The sequence below is a fragment of the Lissotriton helveticus genome, chromosome 4_1 (assembly GCF_964261635.1).
Source record: "Lissotriton helveticus chromosome 4_1, aLisHel1.1, whole genome shotgun sequence".
Classification (NCBI taxonomy): Eukaryota; Metazoa; Chordata; class Amphibia; order Caudata; family Salamandridae; genus Lissotriton; species Lissotriton helveticus.
Genome location: NC_136063.1, coordinates 1,737,583,631 through 1,737,605,891, shown reverse-complemented (window position 1 = coordinate 1,737,605,891; position 22,261 = coordinate 1,737,583,631). Strand labels below are relative to the sequence as shown.

The following is a 22,261-nucleotide window of genomic DNA, read 5'->3' as shown; positions in this document are numbered from 1 at the left end:
GGAGACTGGCATACTAGAGATGGACACAACTGTAATTGCGTCTTTAATCGATCATGGGGAATACATATGCATATTAATCGTGCACATATAACATAACATGGGGAACACGTAGGGACACAGAACATGGCAAAATTTTACTTTTCCACAGAGGGAACAGCTGGGCTGTGGGTCTGATTAGCAGGCCCACAGCCACACTAAAGTAAAAAAAACAGAGAATCACAGCAAAAAGTGGGTGTGACCATAGGAAGCAGACCCTACTCTCCTACACCGAGTACAAGCAAGTTTCGGCATATGTAACCTTGCTCCATCAGCCACGCTCCATGCACACAACAGTCTCTGCTTGGGATTAGAGCGGATTTGTACTTTCCTGCCAATTCCTGCGCATGCGCGCTAGCGGGGACCGGCCATTTTTGTAGTTCGCCAGGCGTGCATGACTGGCAGTCGTGACAGTTTTCACTTTTGTCTGCACCAAGACAAGGAGCCTGCAGGGGCTGTCTGTATGTGTTTGTTGAGGGGTCTTTAGGGTGGTACAATTTGTGCCGCAGCCCTTAAGGACCCTCTTTCGCCTCCATGACCGGCGTACCAGGGGAACCATTAACTGGGGACTTACAGGGAGCGCTAAAGGTATTGTTAATTGGGGAAACAATTGTACAGTTTTGGGAAAGAGATCTGGTACTGGGGCAAAAAGTAGGCGGTGACCATGTAAAAATGTGCCACTTTCCAACAGCCTGCAGTAGGTGAGATGATCTTCTGGCAGAATCTTGTGCGATAATGTGCGCGAAGGAAGAACTCTTCTAACAAATTGGCTGTCCTTATATACTAAATCTTATCAGAGATAGGAATTTCTGGCATAAGATGACGTCAATTCAGACTACACTATATTTATGTTTATGTTTATTAAAACTTTTATAGCGCGCTCAATTACCACGGGGTATCCTGGCGCGGTGAGTGATTGGACAGCAAGAGTGAGGGATCCGGGCCTGAACAAGCTGTTAGAGGGGGGCATTGAACAGATGAGTCTTGAGTTCCTTCTTAAAAACAGTGATGGTCGGCGCAGCTCTTATTTGACCTTGACGTGGTGAAAATTAAATACCTGACCCAGACTGATATTGCGGCAGGTGGTATATTTATGCCATTAGTCGAACGACCTGGCACTACCACAGTTCTTAGAGATATAGTCAAACAACATCTGCATCAAATGGTAGACATGATAATGATTTTGCATAAAATAAGAAAGATGGCGACATTCATTGTCTAAAATGGTGACATCTATTGTCTAAAATGGAGATGGTTCCTACTTAAAATGGAGTCAGACGAGGCGCACCTTAGGGGCTGTACAGTAATTGGATGGTTTGGATTTCTAGTCCAACCTTGCATATCTTCACTGAACTGTTTGTTCCGCTGGCATATGTTACTTTATGGCACACACTCCAGTGGCTACCAGAAGCATTACTAAATACTGTCGTTATCTGGCTGTCTTGTGTGGTTGTAGTAGTTATTCATTGTTTATCCTATGAACCGTTAAAAGGTAGAAAAATGTGGAGTAGTCTTAATTTATCAACTCCGGGTACTTAACATATACTTGACAATTTAAACGGCTACCAGATACAGCGCAAATACGTTTCTAAGATGTGTCAAACTGCTGTGTGTAAGTATCACGGATAGAATTCAAAATGTCTTCGTCCCTCTTTTAAACCTTTTAAACTTCCTACCTTTGACTGAATGCATGGTCTGGGCAGCGACAGCATGCGATTACACCTTTTGAATAACCTTGTGTGGTCGCACTACTGACCGATGTGCCCCTTTTCTTGTGTGATTGATGTGCAACACTGCATATCTAAGTTAGAGGATGTATGGAGATTGTGTTCTGAACCTGGTAAATGAAGGGTCTTTCAAACTATGTGTTGAGATTACAACCCTTCCACTTATCTTTTCTAGGTTCCCCTCCAGAGCAAGACCTGCTGGCTTGCTTCCTGATTGACCCATTGAGGTTGTATTTAGATTCTTCATTTATTTATCGTTTTTCTTTTTCTTTTTCACTGTGTAGTACTCATTTGAGGTCCTGAAGAATTGGCACATTGCCATGAAACATGTCGACCTTTTTAGAGGGTTGAGTAAGTTCACTGAAGCCTTAACAGTCCCTTTCTCCCCTCCCACCCTTTTAAACTAGGGAGTCAGCCACCCCAAATAAAGTTCATTGTGGACTGACTCACCTATTTTTAAACCTCACCTTTTCACTCACGACTACACTCACACCAGACCCCTCACCTTCACGCAAAAACTGGCTGGAACAAAAGATCTCCATCAAAGAGCGCCTACGGCGCCCGTCAGACATTGCAGCGCCAGTCTGACGAGGAGCAGGAGACCGATGATGAAGCATGACACCTAGGCTCCCGTCTGGGTGTGTGAGGTCCCCCAGTTCCAACAAGGGAACACCTTGTTCCCTGACTAACTGACACGCTCCCTTAGCTCCATACACTCCTCGTTTGCTCTTTCACCTCTCTCTAACCTGGGGAACTAAGTATCAATTTGGTTATAAGAATTCAAAATGAACCATCTTCGCGACCGTCTGCTAGGCAGGAAATATGAGCTGTACATCAAGGGATAGACAAATCGCTAAAACAGTGTGTTTGCTGGAATCATAGCAGAAATCATGTGTTAATCATGTATTAATGCACCACATGAACAGTTGGAAAACTCTATTTATATATCCATCAAACGCTTATGTAGGTTTTTAACTTGGAAGTTGGAGAAATCGTCCTTCGCTGTACATCAGACTACCAGTCAGATGCATGGGATAAATAATTTTATGGGGGAAAAAAAATCGCCTCAGTAGGCCTGGGCAATACCTGAGGCTGGCTGTGCTCGGCTGGCACTAGGACCCAGTGGGTTCCTTGTCCCGGCCCTGCCGAGGCTCTAGCTAGCGCCGTGCAGCTGCCCGCTAGTCTCCGCTTCCTCGCGCTGCTGTGGGGCTCTGGCTCGATGGTGAGGCTCCCCACCACCTCCTGACGGAGCAGACCTGCACGCCCGCTCACCCCGTCTTCCCCATGGCCTCCCCCAGGACCGTGACCATCGTGGCCCTGTCCGTGGCTCTCGGACTCTTCTTCGTCTTCATGGGGACCATAAAGCTGACCCCGCGGCTCAGCAAGGATGCGTACGGGGAGATGGTGAGTGCCGCGCGCCTGGGAGCGGGCTGGGGTGCTATAGTGCCTTTTGTCTCCTCCGTGGTGCCTCGATGCCGCCAGGGTGCCTTGGCACGGCCTGGGAAGGGGGCGAATGCACCGGGCGTGTCTGGTGCATTTCAGAGTGGCTCAGGTGCTGCTGGCACCCGAGGTTATTTTGTAAGAGGCATGTAAAGTAGAAGTGGACATTTACACTCGTTGTTGGTACACTAGAAGTTTGATGAATGCATGAATATTTGCACGTTAGCAGAAACCGTTAATGTATCCGGTTATTCACCGGCCGGTGCAGCAATACCGGTCCTCACTCACCGACATCCAAACGCAAGAGCCTTGTATGATGATGGGTGGGGGAGGGGTGCTGGGGTCATATGGCGACCCCCAGTAAGTGGCTGTCCACTGAGCTCTCTATCCTCCAGACGGATGTCCCAGCGTGACGCCTCTTAGTGGAAGTCTTCCAGCCGGTGTTCCGCGCGGCCGCTTACAGGGCCGTGGAAGCTTCGGGAAAGGGTTTCTGGGTATCATCGACACGGAAGGCAGCAGCGTGCCATTTGGAAATGCTTTTCCATCCCATAGTTAATTGTGGTCAGCGTTTGGGAATACCAGTGAGGCAACGGAAAGATAAATATTGTGACTATTCCAGTTTGAAATTGCTTTTAAGCAATGTCTATTTTTAATAGGGCATTGGGAAAACATTGAGAAATGCCACCACACTGGATTTTTTTCAAAGATGAAGCTCGCTCATAGGCAGATGTGGCATTAATGCCGGTTGAAAGCATCATGGAAAACAATAGAGCTAGTTGCGAGCGCTTCTCTGCAGGCTTCCCCTACCCAACCAACATCTGCTTATAGTGCATGTATGCGCGCCCCTCCCCCGCCCACAGCGCCTTTGCATACCTTTTAAAGCCAGTGCTGAACATATTCCATTAATAATGAATGGAGGGGAGGAAGGCGAAAAGTGACAGATTTCTACAAAAAGGGAAAATAACATTGGAATGGGAATTACACACTGAGCACATTAGGCGAAATGGGTCCTCAGCCAGTCACTCGGGTTCTTTTTAAATAACAGACCGAGGTAATACTAATTTAATGAGCCAGTGTTGCCACTGTACAATGATGTGGTTTCAGAAAAGGGTGCCACGAAAACATAATTACTTTAAACACAGCAGTGACGTACTGAAACTTGAGGGGTGCCCCCTGCAAGGTACAGAAGGACTCACCCCCGCTGGATTCAACCAGGCGCTCTCAGACCAAGGTACTCTGTTGAGGGGCCCCCCTGGAGATCGGGCCTTCTCCCCTCCCCCACCACAGGGGCTGCGGGGGCTTTTGTTACCCCACTGTCAGACAGGGGCGCATCTAGACCCACACTTGTGGGGGTCTAAGACTCCCAGACTTGGCCGGCTCGAGCACTGATGACAGCCTTTACGACAGCCTTTTTTAATGCTCTCCTCCCCCATAACCTCCTCCATGAATTTCCACATTACCTCTCCCCATCAGTGCACCACATCACTCTGTAGCCTCTCCCTGAGGTACTTTTCATTTTTTTTTATAGTGCTACTCATAGTTCACTCACACTCGGTTCTGTGATCTGCATGGTACACATTCTTTACGGTAGGCACATTAACCCTCTGTGCTACTTTACGATGAGTTAAAACTGACACTAAACAAAATTCCGAATTCTCACTAGTAGGAACATTAATCACCAGAGTTATCTCGACATTTTTATTGTTGCCTGAAAACTGCCTGATACACAAGGAAGCTCATGTGCTTTTGAACACAAAAAATAAAAAAAAACTCCGCCTATGTAAGTGGTGGGGTGTGTTACTTTCCCCAAATTCCAGCAAGCAAAACAATTTAACAGATTTGTTGTAGATGATTTAAGGAAGAATAGACTTCTCCCGTGAGAAGTTTTTGAAATATTTGGGATTATATTTCTAAAACGCTGCAGACCCTTATAGGGCATTCATAAAATATTCCAGTACTTTCATGGTGCACCAGGGAAGCCTGGCCTTTCCTAGGAGTAGATCTCATGTTTTTTAAAATGTCTGAAGTCAGAAATGAATTCCACTATACCAAGGTCATAATTTTTTCATGAGTGAGTCCCTTATGCCAAGGAGTACATTCAATATGACAGTGCCAGAAATTTACCATGGATACTTCAACCACAGTCAAGGGTACCTCTAAAAATTCCCTCCGGTATACAATGGTGAGCTTTTTTCCATTGACTCCCCCTTTAAAATTAGTACAATAAATATTATGACAAGAGTTACCTCAAATATCAGTTCCAACATTTTGCAATGGATCCACCTTGTATGTTAAGGATTATGTGCATCGTGTCCTGGCCTTCTGCCGGGTGTGGTGGCGCGTGTCCTGTCCCTGCCACTGGGAATGACTGGGTTAGAGGCTTTCTCAGTTAGACAGTTCGAGTCCCCACAGCCAATGATGTTGTCTTCATAGAAGAATGTCAGGGCCTGCAAGTTGAAATAGGTAACACCTCCCATCAATATGCTATTAGTGCCAGTGTCCATAAGGCAAGAATAACCTCCATTATGCCAGATCAGCAGCACACTTGCCGCTTAACACATACACTCACACACATTCTCACTGTATCTCTTACACTCTTTCGTACCTTTGTACTCTGTCTCACACACACACACACACACACACTGCCACTCACACTTCCATTAGTCAATCGGCTTTTATTGTGTTAGAAAAGGTTGCTCCGCTGCTTCTGCTTTACCTGCCTTGCCGTTTAGTGAAGCTTAATAAAAACCTATTCTCTATACGCTATTCAAAAATAATAATATATTGCCATGTCAATGTTTCTTACAAGTATGATGTGAATGAAAAGTGTTCTTCCTTAAAATAGCTGTATGGGGCTTATATTTGGTTTGACGTGTGGATCAAGTAGTTACAGTATTGGAAATGAACTAATCCATGTTCTAACATGCAATATCACAGCATCCAACAGATCTTATGAAATATTTGACTTCTTTGGCAACCATGGAGTTCATCCAGGGAACACTATGCATTTTTGGGTTTTTGAGACCCAACTTGCAATGTAAAAAAAAATCAATGTGTTCCGGAATAAAGTTACAATACAAGAGGGAGATAGTGATGGTATACAAGGTAGCACATGAAATCTATTAAATTTGAATGGAAAAATCCATAATTAACTGCAAAAAAGGTCCTCAGTAATGGTGTCTCTCAAGGTGAAGGACCGACACCCCACTACCAAGGTCCCTACAGTGAAATTCGAAAAATCCACTGGTACTTAATTACTATAATTGCACCCTGGCACTCTTAATTTCTATATTTTCATTCATGTATGGTAAAACATTTCTTTTGATTACAAATCAATGTAAAAACTCACAGGAAAGACAATTTTAAATTCCTATTTATTTCCTATCAACAATGTTACACTCCAGCAGTGGTATGCAAAAGTACAATGGTACAACAGGAACCAATTCCCCACACAAAGATCTTAATCTGAAATCTTCTTGGTTGACATATGAAGATGGCAGCCAACACGTGTTTCGTTACATAAGTAACTTCTTCAAGGCTGCAAAAATTATTTGATATCTGCATAAATATCCCAACACAATAACCATCATGTTATGAATAATGCAAAAAACCTTGATCAGCAAAGTTTGCAGGTCACCTTATATTCCCAAGACAAGTGAAAGATTGGAAGTGACATTGTGAACCCGTGAAAAATCACCGGAAAAGGAAAAAATCAGTGTGTTAAAGGAAAGCCAAAGAAAAGTCATTAATGTCCTCAAAAGTAATCATGACTGGCAAGGTATGCTTATCCAAGTATCTTGAGTGTACGGAATGAAACGCCGAACTGAATAAGCCAAAGTGTAGATCGAGTTGAAGTGAATAGCCCAGAAGTCTGTGTGTACCAGAAAAGCTGGTACAAAGTGTATACAAGGCCATTCAGAATACGATTGAAATATCTACCTTATATTTCTTGACAATTGTCAACTTGATGTGAAAATAGACAGTTCGAGCCCCCACAGCCAATGATGGTGACTTCATAGAAGCATGTCCGGGCTTGCAAGTTGCCATAGGTAACTCCTCCGATCAATATGCTATTGGTGCCGGTGTCCATAAGGCAAGAATAACCTCCAGTATGCCAGATCAGCAGCACAATTGCACGCTACTCACACACACATTCTCACTATATCTCTTGCACTCTTTCGTACCTTTGTACTCTGTCACACACACACACACACCTACACACACACACACACACACACACTTCCATTAGTCAATCTGCTTTTGTGTTAGAAAAGCTTGCTCCTCTGCTTCTGCTTTACCTGCTTTGCCTTTTAGTGAAGCTTAATAAAACATATTCTCTATACACTATTCAATAATAATAATATACTGCCATGTCAATGTTTCTTACAAATATGATGTGAATGAAAAGTGCTCTTCCTTAAAATAGCTGTATGGGGCTTATATTTGGTTTGACGTGTGGATCAAGTAGTTACAGTATTGGAAATGAACTAATCCATGTTCTAACATGCAATATCACAGCATCCAACTGATCTTATGAAATGCTTGACTTCTTTGGCAACCATGGATTTCATCCAGGAACTCTATGCATTTTGGGGTTTTTGAGACCCAACGTGCAATGTAAAAAAAATCAGTGTGTCCCGGAATAAAGCATTGTGGTGAATTAAAGGTCTGGAATGGCTGAAGCTGTCACACAACCCTCCATCCAGGACCATACCCCAAAGCCTCAGCCCTAGTCTCCCTCCTTGTGCCAGCCCACATTCTCAGTCCACTCTCCCCTCTTGCGCCTGTCCCGCTGTTGAAGATGGAATTAGGTGGGCATAAAGATCCATGTAAGTGTACCTCAGAAAGAGCAGGTATTCTTTTGGGTGATTTTGTTGAAATATGTGTCTATTCATGAGCGTTGTGTAATTTTTATATTTGCAGAGTAAGAGGTGTGCTCATGTAAGTGCTGGGTGATGGTGAATACCGTCAGTGAGTGCAGTGTGAGTTGTGAGAGTGTAGGGTGAAAAATGTGCCAATGTGAGGGTCAGCTGAGCTGCATGAATGCAATGTGAGAGGAGGGCCCATGTGAGTGTTGGGTGAGAGGAGTGAGTGCAGAGTGAGAGGAGTGAGTGTAGGGTGGTGTGAGCAGTGTAAATGCAGGGTGAGTGGTGTGCCTGTGTGTGATGCAGAATGAGCAGCGAGAGTGAAGGGTGATCTGTGAAAGTGGCTGGTGAGTGCATGGTGAGAGGAGTTAGTGCAGAGTGAGTGGTGTGTGCCTATGAGTTCTGGCAGACTATTGTCCTTGTGGGCAGGCAGGATGAACAGAGTGCCTGTTTGAATGCAGACTGAGAGGTTTGTCTGTGTGAGGGCGGGGTGAGTGTAAGAAGTGCAGGGTGAGTGACGTGACTCCAGGGTGAGTGCTGTGCTTGTTTGAATGGTGTGAGTGCTGTGCCCATGTCAGAGAAGGTGTGCATGAAGATGTGAAGGAAGGGTTAGCTGTGTGAGTGACAGGAGTGCCTTTGTGAGTGCACAGTGAGCGATGTGACAATGTGAGAGTAGGGTCAGAGAAGTGACTGCAGGGTGAGTGATGTTACATACGAGTTTGGGTGCGGTTGAAAGTGCAGAGTGTGAGGAATGAATGCGAGGTGAGTGATGTGCTTGTTTGAATGAGATTGCAAAGTGAGCATTGAGAGTGACAGATGAGTGACGTGTCACATGAGTGCAGGGTCAGTAGTGTGCTTGTGTACGTGCAGGGTGAAAAGCGTGAGTGCATGGTGAGTGGTGTGATTGCAGTGTGATCACTGTGAACACAGGGTCAGCGTTATGCTCATGTGACCGCAGGGTAAGTGGAGGGAGAACGGCATAGGATCATTACGAGGGGCATGAGTGCAGTGTGGTCGCTGTGAGTGCAAGATAAGCAGTGTGCTCATGTGAGTGCAGAGTAAGAGGAGGATGAACGGTGTGAGTGGAGGGTAACAGCGTGCGTGCCATGTGATTGCTGTGAGTGTAGGGTGAGCTGTGAAAGTCACAAGCGAGTGGATTGTCATGTGCGTGAAGGGTGTCCGGTATGCTCATGCGTGTGCAGGGTAGGAGGAGGGTGAATCGCTTGAGTACATAGTAGGCAGTGTGAGTGCAGTGCGATCGCTGTGAGTGTAGGGTGAGCGTCAAAGCGAAGAGTGAGTGATGAGAATGAGGAGTGAGTTGTCTGAATGCAGGATGTATACCCAGACACCTGGAGTTTCCTCAACATTGTACTGACGGCTGCCGTAGGGTTTCAGATATGTGGTATACTATTACTTTTATCGCATCAATCAGGGTATTTTGATGTCGCAGTTAGTACAAAAATAAGCAAAATCACCTAATGCCGATATTTTTAGCACTCATCTGTGCACACTTCAAACAGCACATACAAATAGAAAGCTCTTTTAAATATGTTCCAGGGATGCATTCATGATCCATGACTAATATTTACAGTTTAAGTTTAATTAAACAAAAGGAAACAAAGACCGAAAAGTCACGTTACAAATGAAGACATACCATTTTATTTACAGCCCTATTTAGTTCCAACACACGGCCTTTGCAGACTCTTTAAACAACAACAAATAGCTAGTATTTCTTGGAAAGGTGGCGCCCCTACTTTTCATGAAATGCATTCTACCACTGCAACCCTCATTATCTAGGCTAGCTGGAATCCCGCGGCACAGTGAGCCAGGGACCCATGTGTGGGCAAACCTGGCACACTTATTGCGAGAAAGCAAAAGACACACAAATGATGGATGGAATGTGGAACAAATCAAACATTCACCACCAGTCAAGAGATCTGGGTTAAATCCATTGTTCTTTTTCTCACCATGCCATGTCTGGACATTGGTCCCGTGCTCGCTACGCCACCTAATTCCAGCTAGCCTAGCTGATGAGAGGTGATACCCTGAAACAAGCCCCAGGATGCTTGTTTCTGGTCCAGGGAGCACCTGGCCTAGTAGTTCGGGCTGGACTGTTCCCATGGGGAGCAGGGTCAAGACTGAATTGCATATGGCTGGGTCTAAAGTGGAATGGCGTGGTCTGCAAAAAAAACAATCGATTTAATCCAGATCTGTGACTTGGGTGGATGTTTGATTTGTTCAGCATTCCATTCATCAACTGTTCTTTTTGCATTTGTTAGAAAAGGGGGCTGGTGTATCAAAGGGGTTTACCCATTTTGTGTCTGAGGGTTAATGTGCTAGTACATATAGATCAGTATTCTTATGAACCAGCATTTTCACCAATCAGTAAATTAATTAAATAGTCTTAGGTTCTCTAGTGTAAAAAAATAATTAGATCAGACATAAAAAATGATTCTAAACCCTGCACCTTTAATCCAGGCAGTCAAAACTGGAGGAAATATTTGAGTGACATCCCTAAGTAACAAAGCTCAAGCAGAATAAAGTTAGACCAGTATTTCTTGCTGGTGCCTTATACAACAACGTTACACTGAATTGGCCACTCCAGGAAGAAACAAAATTGACTAATTTGCTCTCACTTTCCTTTCTTTGAAAGACATTTTAGTTTGTGGTTGAGTAAGTGGTTATCTGTGTGTATGTTTACACTGATGAGGATTGTTTTCCTTTTGGTGGGGGTTATCGGTTATTATAGGATTAAACCTAAAACAAGATGGCCTATGCTTAAAATGCAAGGGACATTCTCATTGCAACAGATACTCTTCCCAGATCATTCTACCCAGCAACTTACACAACTAAGGACCCATACGTGGTAACAAAATTCCCGTAACATTCTGTGAGTACAAGACAAGCTTCCACTTGGGTACTTCCTGCACTAACACCTACTGGATCTTAGCACCCAGTGGGTGGATCTTCTTGTTGCCCACCTGATGCCCAAGGAAGACTACAGAGGACTGCCCCACCACCAATGTGGCGTCTTCATGATCAGTTTTGCTCACTGCGTCCTGGCCAACACCTGTTTGAGGTGCCTCAGATGGTCCTTCTACAAATTGCTGAAGATAGCATTGTGGACACGGTAGTTCACACAGACCTCTTCAAGCTCTGCTAGAGCATAAATTACCAAGTGCTGAAAAGTGGTAGGAACATTTATAAGCCTCAAAGGTACCACCATTAACTGGTACAAGCTCTCTGATGTTAATAATGCAGTCTTCTTTTTGCCACTAGGCACCAGTGTGATCTGGCAATTGCCACTGGTCATATCAAAAGTGGTCAAGAAGAAGGCAACATCCAACTGGTCCAGTAGCTCATCATCTTGGGGCATCGAATGCGCATCTGTCTTTGTCATCTCATTGAAGGTCTCGTAGTCCGCACAAAAGCACAGGACAGTGCACCCTTGCTTAGGCACCAACGGCACAGGACTAGTCCATGTTCATGGACTACAGAAATGCTCAAGCACTAGTAGTGTCAACATCTTAGCAGCCTCTGCTTTGAGCATTCCTGGACTCCTTCTGACATCCTATATGTCTTGCTATCGTTGACAAGTCGTCTCCTGTATATTTATCCTGCACACCGATGTGTCAGCCAGAAAAGATTGGAAAATCAGCCCAATACCTCTCTTCTTTTTATTCAAGTGTCGTAACAGGGGGCATGTTGTACCCTTTCTGATGACTCATCCATGTGCAATAAGTCAGGGAGCTGTTCCATATCCTCCTCAACTTCCTTTGTCATTGCCAGTATGTTCAGAGTAAAATCTCTCCAGAGGTATGGCTTCAGCTTGTTCACTTGGCACACCTTCTTTTGTTCCTGGTTAGTACTATCCACCAATGTCAGGAGTTTTCCGTACAATGTTTTATGGCCCACACCACCTATCCTCCAAAGTTCTGGGACAAATGGGTTTCATCTCCAGCAACTTCTTACCCTCCTTGTGTCCAGTCAGTTTGACCGTCTGGTCATTCCAAAACTTCATCCGCTCTTGGCATGCTCCAGTGTTTTTTCTGCCTGACTTATGTACTGCGTAAAGAGATTCCTGAGGCCTACCACCCTGAGTAAGGTGGTCCCGCAACGCAGTGGTTGCGCTAACAGAAGTTTAAAGGGAATAAATCCAACGCCTTTCTGAGAAATTTCTCACTAGGTGAACAAGAGGCGTGGCATGAGAAGATCCTGCTGCCTCGTGAGGTTCTGAGGTAGAGTTCTCATCATGCTGTTAGGAGTCATGTTAAAACATTCCACCAACCAGTAGGTCAGGGGGTATGCCACAGAGAAGTGGTAGGGTACATGAGGTTGCTCGCATATCTATCTAATATAAGAGGTGATAATGTTTATTCCCCAGTCGGGAATCACAGTCCTGGGAAATCCAACCATTGAAATGGTCCAGAGGAGTGCCCTGGCTGCTACCTTAGCAGTTGTACTCCTCAGAGGTAGTCCTCTGGATATTGCGGCATGATCCACCACAGTCAAAATAAACTTGTTGCCTGATTCCTTGTTGTTAGGGAGTGGTGTTTAGAATGGACCGAAAATGGCAATGCTCAACCGCTCAAATGTAACACCTAAGACTGGTATTGGCAATAACTGTGCCTTGGTCTTAGCTCATGACATTACCACTCAATTGGCTAGTAGGACAAATCCTACAGAACATGTCTGTGTCTCAGCACATCCATGTGCAATAAAATGAAGAGTCAGGTTTATCCTGGGTTTTGTTAATGCCTAATATTCCTGCTAAGAGCATTTCATGGGCCAGACACAAGAGGCACTGCACAAGGAAAATCACTCACCACTTGCTAGCTCCAGGCTCTGGAGCCACTGGTTCACTGTACGGTAATCCATCCTCCCAGGCAATATAATGCCTTTTAACCACTCCCTTCTTGGCCTGGCTTTGGGCTATCTTCTGAAGTCCCATAAGTGTATGGCTGTTATCGTGGCTGGTGGACTTTGGGAGTGACCCACACTCCAATGCCTTGTTCGCTTTGGGTACCTTATTGTCCATTGTGTATAGATCAAAAGCAGTAGGCACCTTTGCCTGTGCCTTCTCAGTTTGCCCTGATCTGCTCACTACCCTGCTCTGATTTATATACATCTGGAATGGTCCCAATTTCTCCATGAGTCAGATTTACAGCCTGTGCTCTAGTCAACACAGCTGAAGTCCAAGCAATCTACGCTTCTGGTCCTGATATGAAACAAGGGACAGAGAAGTCGTTGTCCAAGATGCATCCAGTGTCTTGCTTCTCTCTTAACACTACATCGATCATGGCTAATTTGTCATTGACCTCCGCCTCATATTGGGCAATTGGGTACTCCATGTTCTCCTAAATGGCTACCAAGCTTATGCCATAGGCACCAGGATGAATCTCTTCATGCTTGAGGTATCTCCTCTCAGTAAAAGTCCTGCAAGCACCTAAACCGCTCACATCTGGAAACTCCCTCACATGTGATAATTGCTTTCAGCACAGAATTCATGGTATTTGTATGGATGTGATTTGGGGTATGTGAGTCCCTTTCCCAAATGTCCTTACATATCCACTAGATGGAGCACCCCAGGACCCTCTTGGGACCCCTTTCACATATTCATTCACTATAATGGGTGCAGCTGGCATAGGGTCTTTCAGCTGACAATCTCTTTTATTGTGCCCCTCCTTGTGACACCCCAAACAAGTAATCCCTTTAAGCTTGAGCAAACATTCCTTTCTCCCTATGTCCTTTTGTTCCTGACTTGGAACAAAGTTCCCTTTATTGTCATTGTCCTCCCCTGGGCTGTTTGGATTTGCACGTGCTCCACTTGGAACAAGTATGTTAAGAAATCCTCTCTCCCTTTGGCTTAGAACCATGCTGCTCCATCCCGGTCCATCCCTTTGTTAATCCGTTGTCTGATCACTTATCAGCCAGCACTGAACGCCTCTTTGAGTCTCTCTGTTACTTTCAACTGGTTAAGGACATGAACATCTTTGGCTTCATCCCTCTTACCTACTCGCTACACACCATGAATATAAGTTTCAAATACATCATCTTCTTTCCTGCTTTCTTTCACTGTCTGAAGGCATTGAGCTGGCTTTCCTACATGCCCTCTAATCAGAGCTTCCTTCATTCACTCATAGTTTATCTGGTCAGCTATAGCCACCCACCCAGTGACTGCTTAACCTTTTATGGGAAAGCAATTCATTAAAGTTGCTTTCTCTGACAAATGTTTCAAAGAATGCATTCTCAAATGATTCAAAGCATGTACTCTACAAGTTGTCTCAAAACTCACAAACCATTCCAAAATATCCTGGCTTTTTACATGCAGGTACGCAAGGTATTCTGAAATCTTTGCAGGTTCTCCTGCAGTTGGAGGAGGAAGACCTTTCCTAGAGTAGCTGTCTCTGTCACGGTTCTCATATTCCATAGCTATCCTTTCTCTTGCCAATTCTTTGTTTTTCATATTCAAGCCTTTCTTCCTCCCTTCCCCTTCCTCGCGGTCCCTTTTTCTTTATTTTTGCTCCATTCATCCTACTCTCACACCTCCTTTTCTTGTTACTGGCAAGCTATCTTCAACTTCTCCGTACCAATCTCTCTGGCCTTCTCTTCCTCAGCCTTAGTTTTCTCTAGCACCCTCTGCAAGTTAAAGGTGTTAGCTCTAAAGTTGGACACAGCGGTACCTTCGAAATCATGGCGTTGGTGGGTTATCTTGGGGAAAGAATGGAAAGCAAATTTACAAATGCTCCTGGAGTGTGTCTGGGGGAAAAGCTGTGATAACGTGCTGAGAAAGCCAGATGCGAGAACAATCTCTACTTGAATTCCTGTCTTGCTACCCTCCCCAGAGTCCATCATAGTCTCTTCCCTAACACCCAGCTACTCTAACTGGTCCTTAACAAAACCCACAAGGATCTCCCTATCCTTGGTCCTGGGAACCTTCTACCCTCTCTCTAAGCATAGGTCCCTTAAAAGTTCTGAGGACCGGATGTCAAGGACTACTCCCACCAACCTTGTGTCTTTTATTACAGTATGAAGGTAATGCTGTCTTTAGGCTAAACATCTTGTTCTGTTCAAGATTTAGTACTTGGAACGTGCAGATATTACATTGCTTGCTACCAATTGCCAGACCCTGTTTAGGAGCCGCAGGGCAGACAGGGGCTAATAAACCTCAGCTGTGGTGGTTGAAGACTTTTGCCTCTGGTGGTCTGTTATTTATCCTACTATGGCTCTGCAAACTGGTCAAGTATACCCCTTTCACACTTAACTCTCAGAGTAGAGAGTGCTAGCAGTCTACGGTTTATCAGGGAGCTAGTGTAGGGGCAACGATTCAGAGCTCAATAATCAACCAACAGCGACAGTTCATTGTCTAGCCAGTGCATTTCCTTAAGAAAAGAGAAATGCTTTAATGTCACATCAAAACAAAATACTACACACAATAATGGGATACATACAGGGTTCAGTAGTCCTGCCTACAGGTAATCACTAGATTGTGCACCATCCATAGTGTTTCTGCCCCAAGTCATATGGGGCTCCCCCGGGTCTGAAATATATCCAGAGAATGATAGGGCCTAGGCAGAAACAGCACAGGTATGCGTTTTCCAAGGCAATTATCATGCAGTGACCACTCATTGGACAATTGGTGTTATTTAAAGCTAAAAAAGAGTTTCTGTTGCTATTGCTATGCCTGTAAGGCAAGCAGGTATTTATAGTTCAAGGTACAGTTCCAATCTCTTTCAGGTCTGTGTTACCTGTTTTGGTGAGTCGGGGGGGGAGGGGGGGGCTATAGTAGTTCTGTTTGGCGCAAAATGTTTCACCGCAGCGGGACTCTCAGAAACTGCACTGGACAGATGATGGCCTCCCTCCTTGCTCGCATCAGTTGTGTGCACAAGACACCTGGCCTGGTTGTTAGGTGTTATGTCCTAGGCAGCTGCGACCTTTGAGTCTAGATTAGAAGGTAGGCTTCCTGCTTCAGTGTCGATGGCGATCCTCTTCAGCACCTCACATGATGATCAGTGGCTGCACTTATTCATCTTGGTACACAGCAGTTCGGCTGGAGAGCACACAGTGTTCTTGAGTTGCAAGTTGTCTTCCTGCGGTTCAACTCCTGAACCTGCAGAGAGAGAGGGGGAATCTCTCACATCTTGATCAGTATGGTAGCACTCCCTGTTGTTGTCCGCTTCTTCTGCTTGTTTGCAAACACCTGAAACATGTCTGGTCGTCTCGTCCTATGCAGTCTCTTCTATTTGTCGGCTAGGCACATTCCTTTCTTCTCTGAGTAGACAGGCAGGATTGCTAGAGAGATCCTCAGCTTCTCAAACAAGTTGCCCAGACTTCATTTGATCTCCCCTCACCTCTGTGAGATTAGCTTTCTGGTGGACACTAGCCCTGGTCACTGAGAATTTTTTCCAGGATTCTGCAGAGCACACCCTTCCATGCCACTCTTTGTCCATACAGTTGCCTAGTGTCCGTGCAGCGCAGTGGGAGGGGTAGCCGTGTCTGTGCGCAGAGAACTATTCAACCATTTGGTCAGGTGCTGCCTGTTCCTGTACGTGCAAGTTTTGCATAGTAAGGTGCTGTGGGGGCTCATGTAGTATGTCTCCCCAGGATTGCCTTAACATTCGAGTAAAGGAAGCACCCGGCAGAAGCTCAGTGTCAGTCAGTACTTAACCTATAGGTAGGAGGGTCCCATCCCGATATAAGTCACCTATACTGTGCAGTCCAACTTTATGTCAGAGCCCCAATTCCCTAAGGGAAGTTTACGTGGAGCTCCGCGGCATACCTAGCAGTGGAAGTGTGGGTGCGTAATGTGTAACTGAACAGGTGATAAATAATGTCCCACGAAAGCAGCAATATGCAACCTGGAGGAGAAGTGCGTCCTGAGCTCCGCTTTGGTAAAAGTGTTAAAAATATTATGCAACCGTTACAGATCCCATTGAGGGAGGAGTATTACTGTTTCCTCAAGAGTGCAGATAGCAAACCATGGTCCCACCCTCTCCAGCTGCGAGGCCAAGTAGTACTGGTCTAAGTTGGGTACACTGAGTCAGCCGCTCTTATCCTGGAGATAAAGCTTGGTGAGTGCTACTCTATGACACGTATTGTGCCATATAAAATCGCACATTAAGCTTTCTAGGAAACGAAAGAAGGGTCTATGTATGTATAGGTGTAAGATTGACAAGGTACTACAATAGTCTTGGTAGTACCACTTTTTGGTGAGAGCCACTCACCCACAACTGATAGCGGTAGAGTTTGTCAGAATAATATCTGTGCCCTCAAGGCAGAGACTGCGCAAACTTGGTCACCATCAAGGATATCTTCAGGTTGCGATAAACCCTTATTCCCTGATACCGGAATGTGGACATAGCGGCAAATTTGGCTAATAGTTGTTCAATGGTGGGTGGCATGGCCTGGATATTGTTAAGATAGAGTTACATATCACTTGCGTAAAGTGAGATAGAATGTGTACCGTCTCCAAGGGGAATACCCCATTGCTTGCTCTGGGCACCCAGAAGATGTGCTTGCGGCTCCAGTGCTAAAGAAAGCCGGAGAGGGGACACTGGGCAACCTTGTCGGGTGTCCCTCTGTATCCCATTGGGCTCTGATACATGAAATCCTATTTTAACCCTTGCCGTGGGGTTGGTATGTAGTAATTTGACCAATCGGAGGAAGCGGGCCCCAGAACATATTTTGCAAGGACCGCAAATAAGGAAGGCCTTATGTAAGTCCAGAACCAGGCAACACGAAAGTGGATTCAGAGGAGTATTCCTGGTTGGCACAGAACCGTTTTGGTCCGGGTGTACCAGTTGTGGCACCACTTGGGCCAGTCCATCTGGCAGTATCTTCACCAAACATTTGTAGTCTGTAGCTAACAAAGCAAGGGGCCTATAGGAGGATTTCATCTCCAACTCGTCCCTCCCCGGTTTGGCCGATGAAATAAGTAAGGTATCCCTCAGCATAGGAGGCAGTGCTGCCATCAAGAGAGCTGCATCATATAATGTTTTAAGCGGAGTGCCAGCAATGGAGCAAAGGCCTTATAAAATGTAGACAGTAGCACGTCAGGGCGAGGTGTTTTGTCTGGTACCAGGGCACGTATCGCCTCTTGTATTTTGAACACAGTAATTGCCCCAATTATTTCCTCCCTATTTTTGAGTGGGGTCCTGAGTAAGGCGGTGTCAGCTAAGAAGTTGCTAATCTCCCCTGGTGTCTTCGCAGATGTTGTTGCATACACTTATGTGTAGCGGAGCATGAAGGCGGTGTGGATCTCCCACTGTGTATGGAGTAACAACCCCTTCTCGCCTGACCGTATAGGCCATGGGTACTCACAAACTTTCTGTCGGGGGCCAAAATGACAGTGTAGTTTGTGGCTGAGGGCCGCACTGGTAGGGGTGGGGTCAGTGGGGGGCGGGGTCAGTGGGGGGGGCGGGACTAGAGTAAAAAAAAATCAACCCTGTTTAAAAAAGTAGACAATGCAATCTTAACAGGCATTGCATAGCTTCATACACACTTTACCCCAATTTCGTCGCTGGGTTACTTTTGGCCCATCCTTAGCCCCGCAATAGCCTGCAATGTCTTGCAAACGCAATGGTGGAAAGGCATGGACCAAAAACTGCATAAAGTCAAGAGGACTCCCAAGGGTTTACTTTTTTTTTTTTTTTTTTTTGGTTAAAGACTTTTATTGAGCAATAAAATAAGAATTACAGAGATGGGCCCACAACCACACGGGCTGGCCGCTAATAGCAACGCACAACATAAGAAGCAAACGATAATTTCCGTGGCCAGGCACAAAGCATATACCAATAATTGCTCAAAGCATAGGACAGGACATAACAATTTTCTGTTTTAGTCATAAAAACAACGAACTCTAAACAAGGCGAATGCACATTAATCAAGTCAGCCCAGAAGGAGGAGGGGAAGCCACTAATCAGGAGGACAAAAGTAAATCAATGGGACTCGGCAAGGCCGGGGGGGGGGGGGGCAGCGGGGAGAGCAGGAAAATCCCAAAACAACATGAAAAATTTTCGGGAACGTCAGCCTAGGGAGATAAGGTAACATCGGGAGTGTCAACCAAGGGAGGGGTACAAATATCTCCACGATATGCATTCCACTGACCCCAAATCTTCGTCCATGCCCTGGGTCTGCCCCTAGCCACATAGACGGTCTTCTCTCGGAACATGGACCAGTCCATGTTATCCTCCCACACCGACACTTCGGGAGGTCTGGATGCGCCCCAGAGTTGCGCAATGTCCCGCTTCGCGACTATGTATCCCAAGGTCGCCCATCTGGTCTGGGCCACAGAATAGTCGGTGGGTTCCCACACGTTCAACAGGCATCGTCGGGCCTCAGGGTAATACCAGTCACAACAGTCATCACCGCAAGCACATCAATCCAGTAGGCTGCTACCACCGGGCACTCCCAAAGAATATGCAGAAATGTAGCACTCATCCCACAACCACGCTTGCATAAGCCATCTGGGGAAAAACCCATCACAACCAGACGCGGACCAGTTACATACACCCGGTGGAGGATCTTAAGTTGAACCAAACAGAGACGGGCGGGGATGGCGACCTCTTTCGGAGAAGAGAGTGCCGACTGCCAATCCTCGTCATCCAAGTCCAATCCGTCACCGACCCAAACCTCCCTAAGTCGGACCAATAAGTCAGCGCGATTATTAATCAGTTTCTTGTAAATAAGGGAGATAGTGCTATCGGGCAGGTGTCCATCCAGTATGCGATCCTGAAGGGGGGAGGACTCGGGCAGGGTCACATCAGGAGTCAGAACTGAGGCCAGGGCATGCCGGACCTGCAAATACCGAAAAAACTCTCTATCACTCAAGTCATATTCTGCCTTAAGGGCCTGGAAAGATTTCACTCTACCCTTCACACAGACATCACCCACTTTACATATCCCAATCATATCCCAGCGGTCAAAGCCCTTAGTAGACCAGAGACACCCCAAACGTTCAGAAGCATAAAGCGGAGTCGCCATTGTCAGTCGATTCTCCCATCCCAGACTCACATTCGCGGCGCGCCACACATTGACTGCGGCCCTGGACGGGCCCGCAAGATGGCGCCCTGCCGATCTGGAATAAAGCGCTCTATTAAAATCCCCTCCCGGCAGCTGGAGTCTATCCATCTCAAAGGCCGGATCTCGACCCGGGGAATACATTGCATGGTTAATGGCAGACAGCTGGGCAGCCCAATAATATCTCTTGATATCGGGGAGCGCCATGCCCCCGTCATACCAAGGGATGGTAAGTTTCGCAAGGGCGATACGTGGACGCCCGTCCCAGATCAGTCGCCTTTGAAGACTCTCGATCTCACGGAAATAGGTAGCGGGAATGTCGTCATAAGAATTTTGAAGCGCGTATAGGAATCGCGGCAAAGACATCATTTTAAAAAGGGCAGCCCTGCCCAGAGGAGACAGGGGTAGCTTACGCCAATGGGCCACATCCAGTCGCAGTCTAAGAAGCGGGGGGAGGAGGTTACGCTCGAACCGGAGTGAGGAGTCCAGCGTAATAAAGATCCCCAAATACTTGAAGCCAGATTGGACAACCTGGATAGGAAACCTGTCCGGTAATGGGGGCAAAACACCCGAGAGAACATACACACAGGACTTAGCCCAATTAATAACCAGACCCGAGTTAGCACCAAACGAAGTAAGAACGTCAAATAAGACATTTAAAGATTTACACGGGGAAGTAAGATACAGAAGAATGTCATCCGCGTAAAGCGAGACGCGGTCTTCAAAATCCGGCGACCAACGGATCCCTTTGAGTGAAGGTTCCCATCGAGGCCACGCAGCCAACGGTTCAAGAGCAAGCGCGAAAAGCAACGGAGACAGGGGGCACCCCTGACGGGTCTCCCTACCAAGACAGAAGGGGACAGAAACCCGACCGTTTACCACTACCTGTGCCAAGGGTTTGACGTATAACAACTTCACCCAACCAATAAACTCAGGTCCAAAACCAAATTTCTCAAGAGCTGCCCAAAGATAGGGCCACTCTACCGTGTCGAAGGCCATCGAGGCGTCTAGCAAAGCCAAAATGGCCGGCTCCGTCAGAAGCCCCGCCCTCGCAACAGCTCTGTGGAGACGACGTAGGTTAAGAGCCGTGTTGCGATGCGGGATAAATCCGGATTGATCCGGATGAACCAAGCCACTAATGACCGTCAAGAGGCGGGTAGCCAGGAGCTTAGCCAGGACCTTGGGTTCAACATTCAACAGGGAAATGGGCCTGTAAGACGAACAAATGTCCCGAGGTTTACCTTCTTTGGGAATAACAACTATCGTAGCCAGACGCTGATCATATGGGAGAATACCCCGTTCGCGGGATTCCAAAAACATGGTACGAAGATAGGGCGCCACCTTGTCAGGACGTAGCTTGTACAATTCAATTGGCAATCCATTCGGGCCCAAAGCTTTGCCCGAACGGAGTGAGCGAATGGCCGTCGCTATCTCGTCCGTAGTAAAAGGGGACTCCAAAGAGACTCGGTCTAAATCGGAAACACTGGGCAGAGCTATATCACGCAACAAAAGGCGAGAGTCATCAACATCCCGTTCAGACACAGGGGTATAAACCACACGAAAATAATCCGCAAAACATTCAACTATTCCAACCGGGTCTGTCACTCTCACACCATTCGAAGTCTGAATCACAGGCACCACACGATTCGCCCTCTCCTTCTTATCCAACCATGCCAGTAATTTACCCGCTTTGTCCCCCACATCATACAAACGACCCTGTTGCTCCCGAAACATCAGTTTAGCCGCATCTGTGACCAAGGACTTATAAGCAAATTGTTTCAGACCCAGGGCGTGGAGTTTATCAGATGTAACATCCGATTCTAGGTCAGCCTCTATCTCAGCAATCTCCCTCTCAAGGTCCACCACCTCCCGATTCCTCGCCTTTTTGGATTCAGCAATAAGGGAAAGGGCCTGCCCGCGAATCACTGTCTTAAAGGCCTCCCACAGGGATACCGCAGAGGAGACGGAACCCTCGTTGTCTAAAAAATAATTGTCCAAAGACTTAATCAAGAGATTGCGGGTCTCGGGGGAGGTGAGGTACCATGGGTTGATAGGAGCCACCCGGCCCGCCGCCTCCACCCCCACATCAAAACAAAGCCAGAGCGGAGAATGATCAGAGATGCCCCGGGGGAGGTGTCTAATCTCACGAACCGCCGGCGACTGCGCCGCAGGCAT

General features: G+C 46.4%; 1 protein-coding gene across 1 annotated transcript in view; it reads left to right on the top strand.

The window, feature by feature from the left end:
- The first annotated feature begins 2,906 nt into the window (after nucleotides 1-2,906).
- Nucleotides 2,907-22,261, top strand: part of TMEM35A (transmembrane protein 35A) — a 54,020-nt gene continuing 34,665 nt past the window's right edge. Inside the window, exon 1 of the mRNA XM_078688408.1 lies at nucleotides 2,907-3,167. Within this exon, the coding sequence (XP_078544534.1) occupies nucleotides 3,048-3,167 (120 nt within the window). The 5' untranslated portion in view covers nucleotides 2,907-3,047. The remainder of the gene's footprint in view (nucleotides 3,168-22,261) is intronic.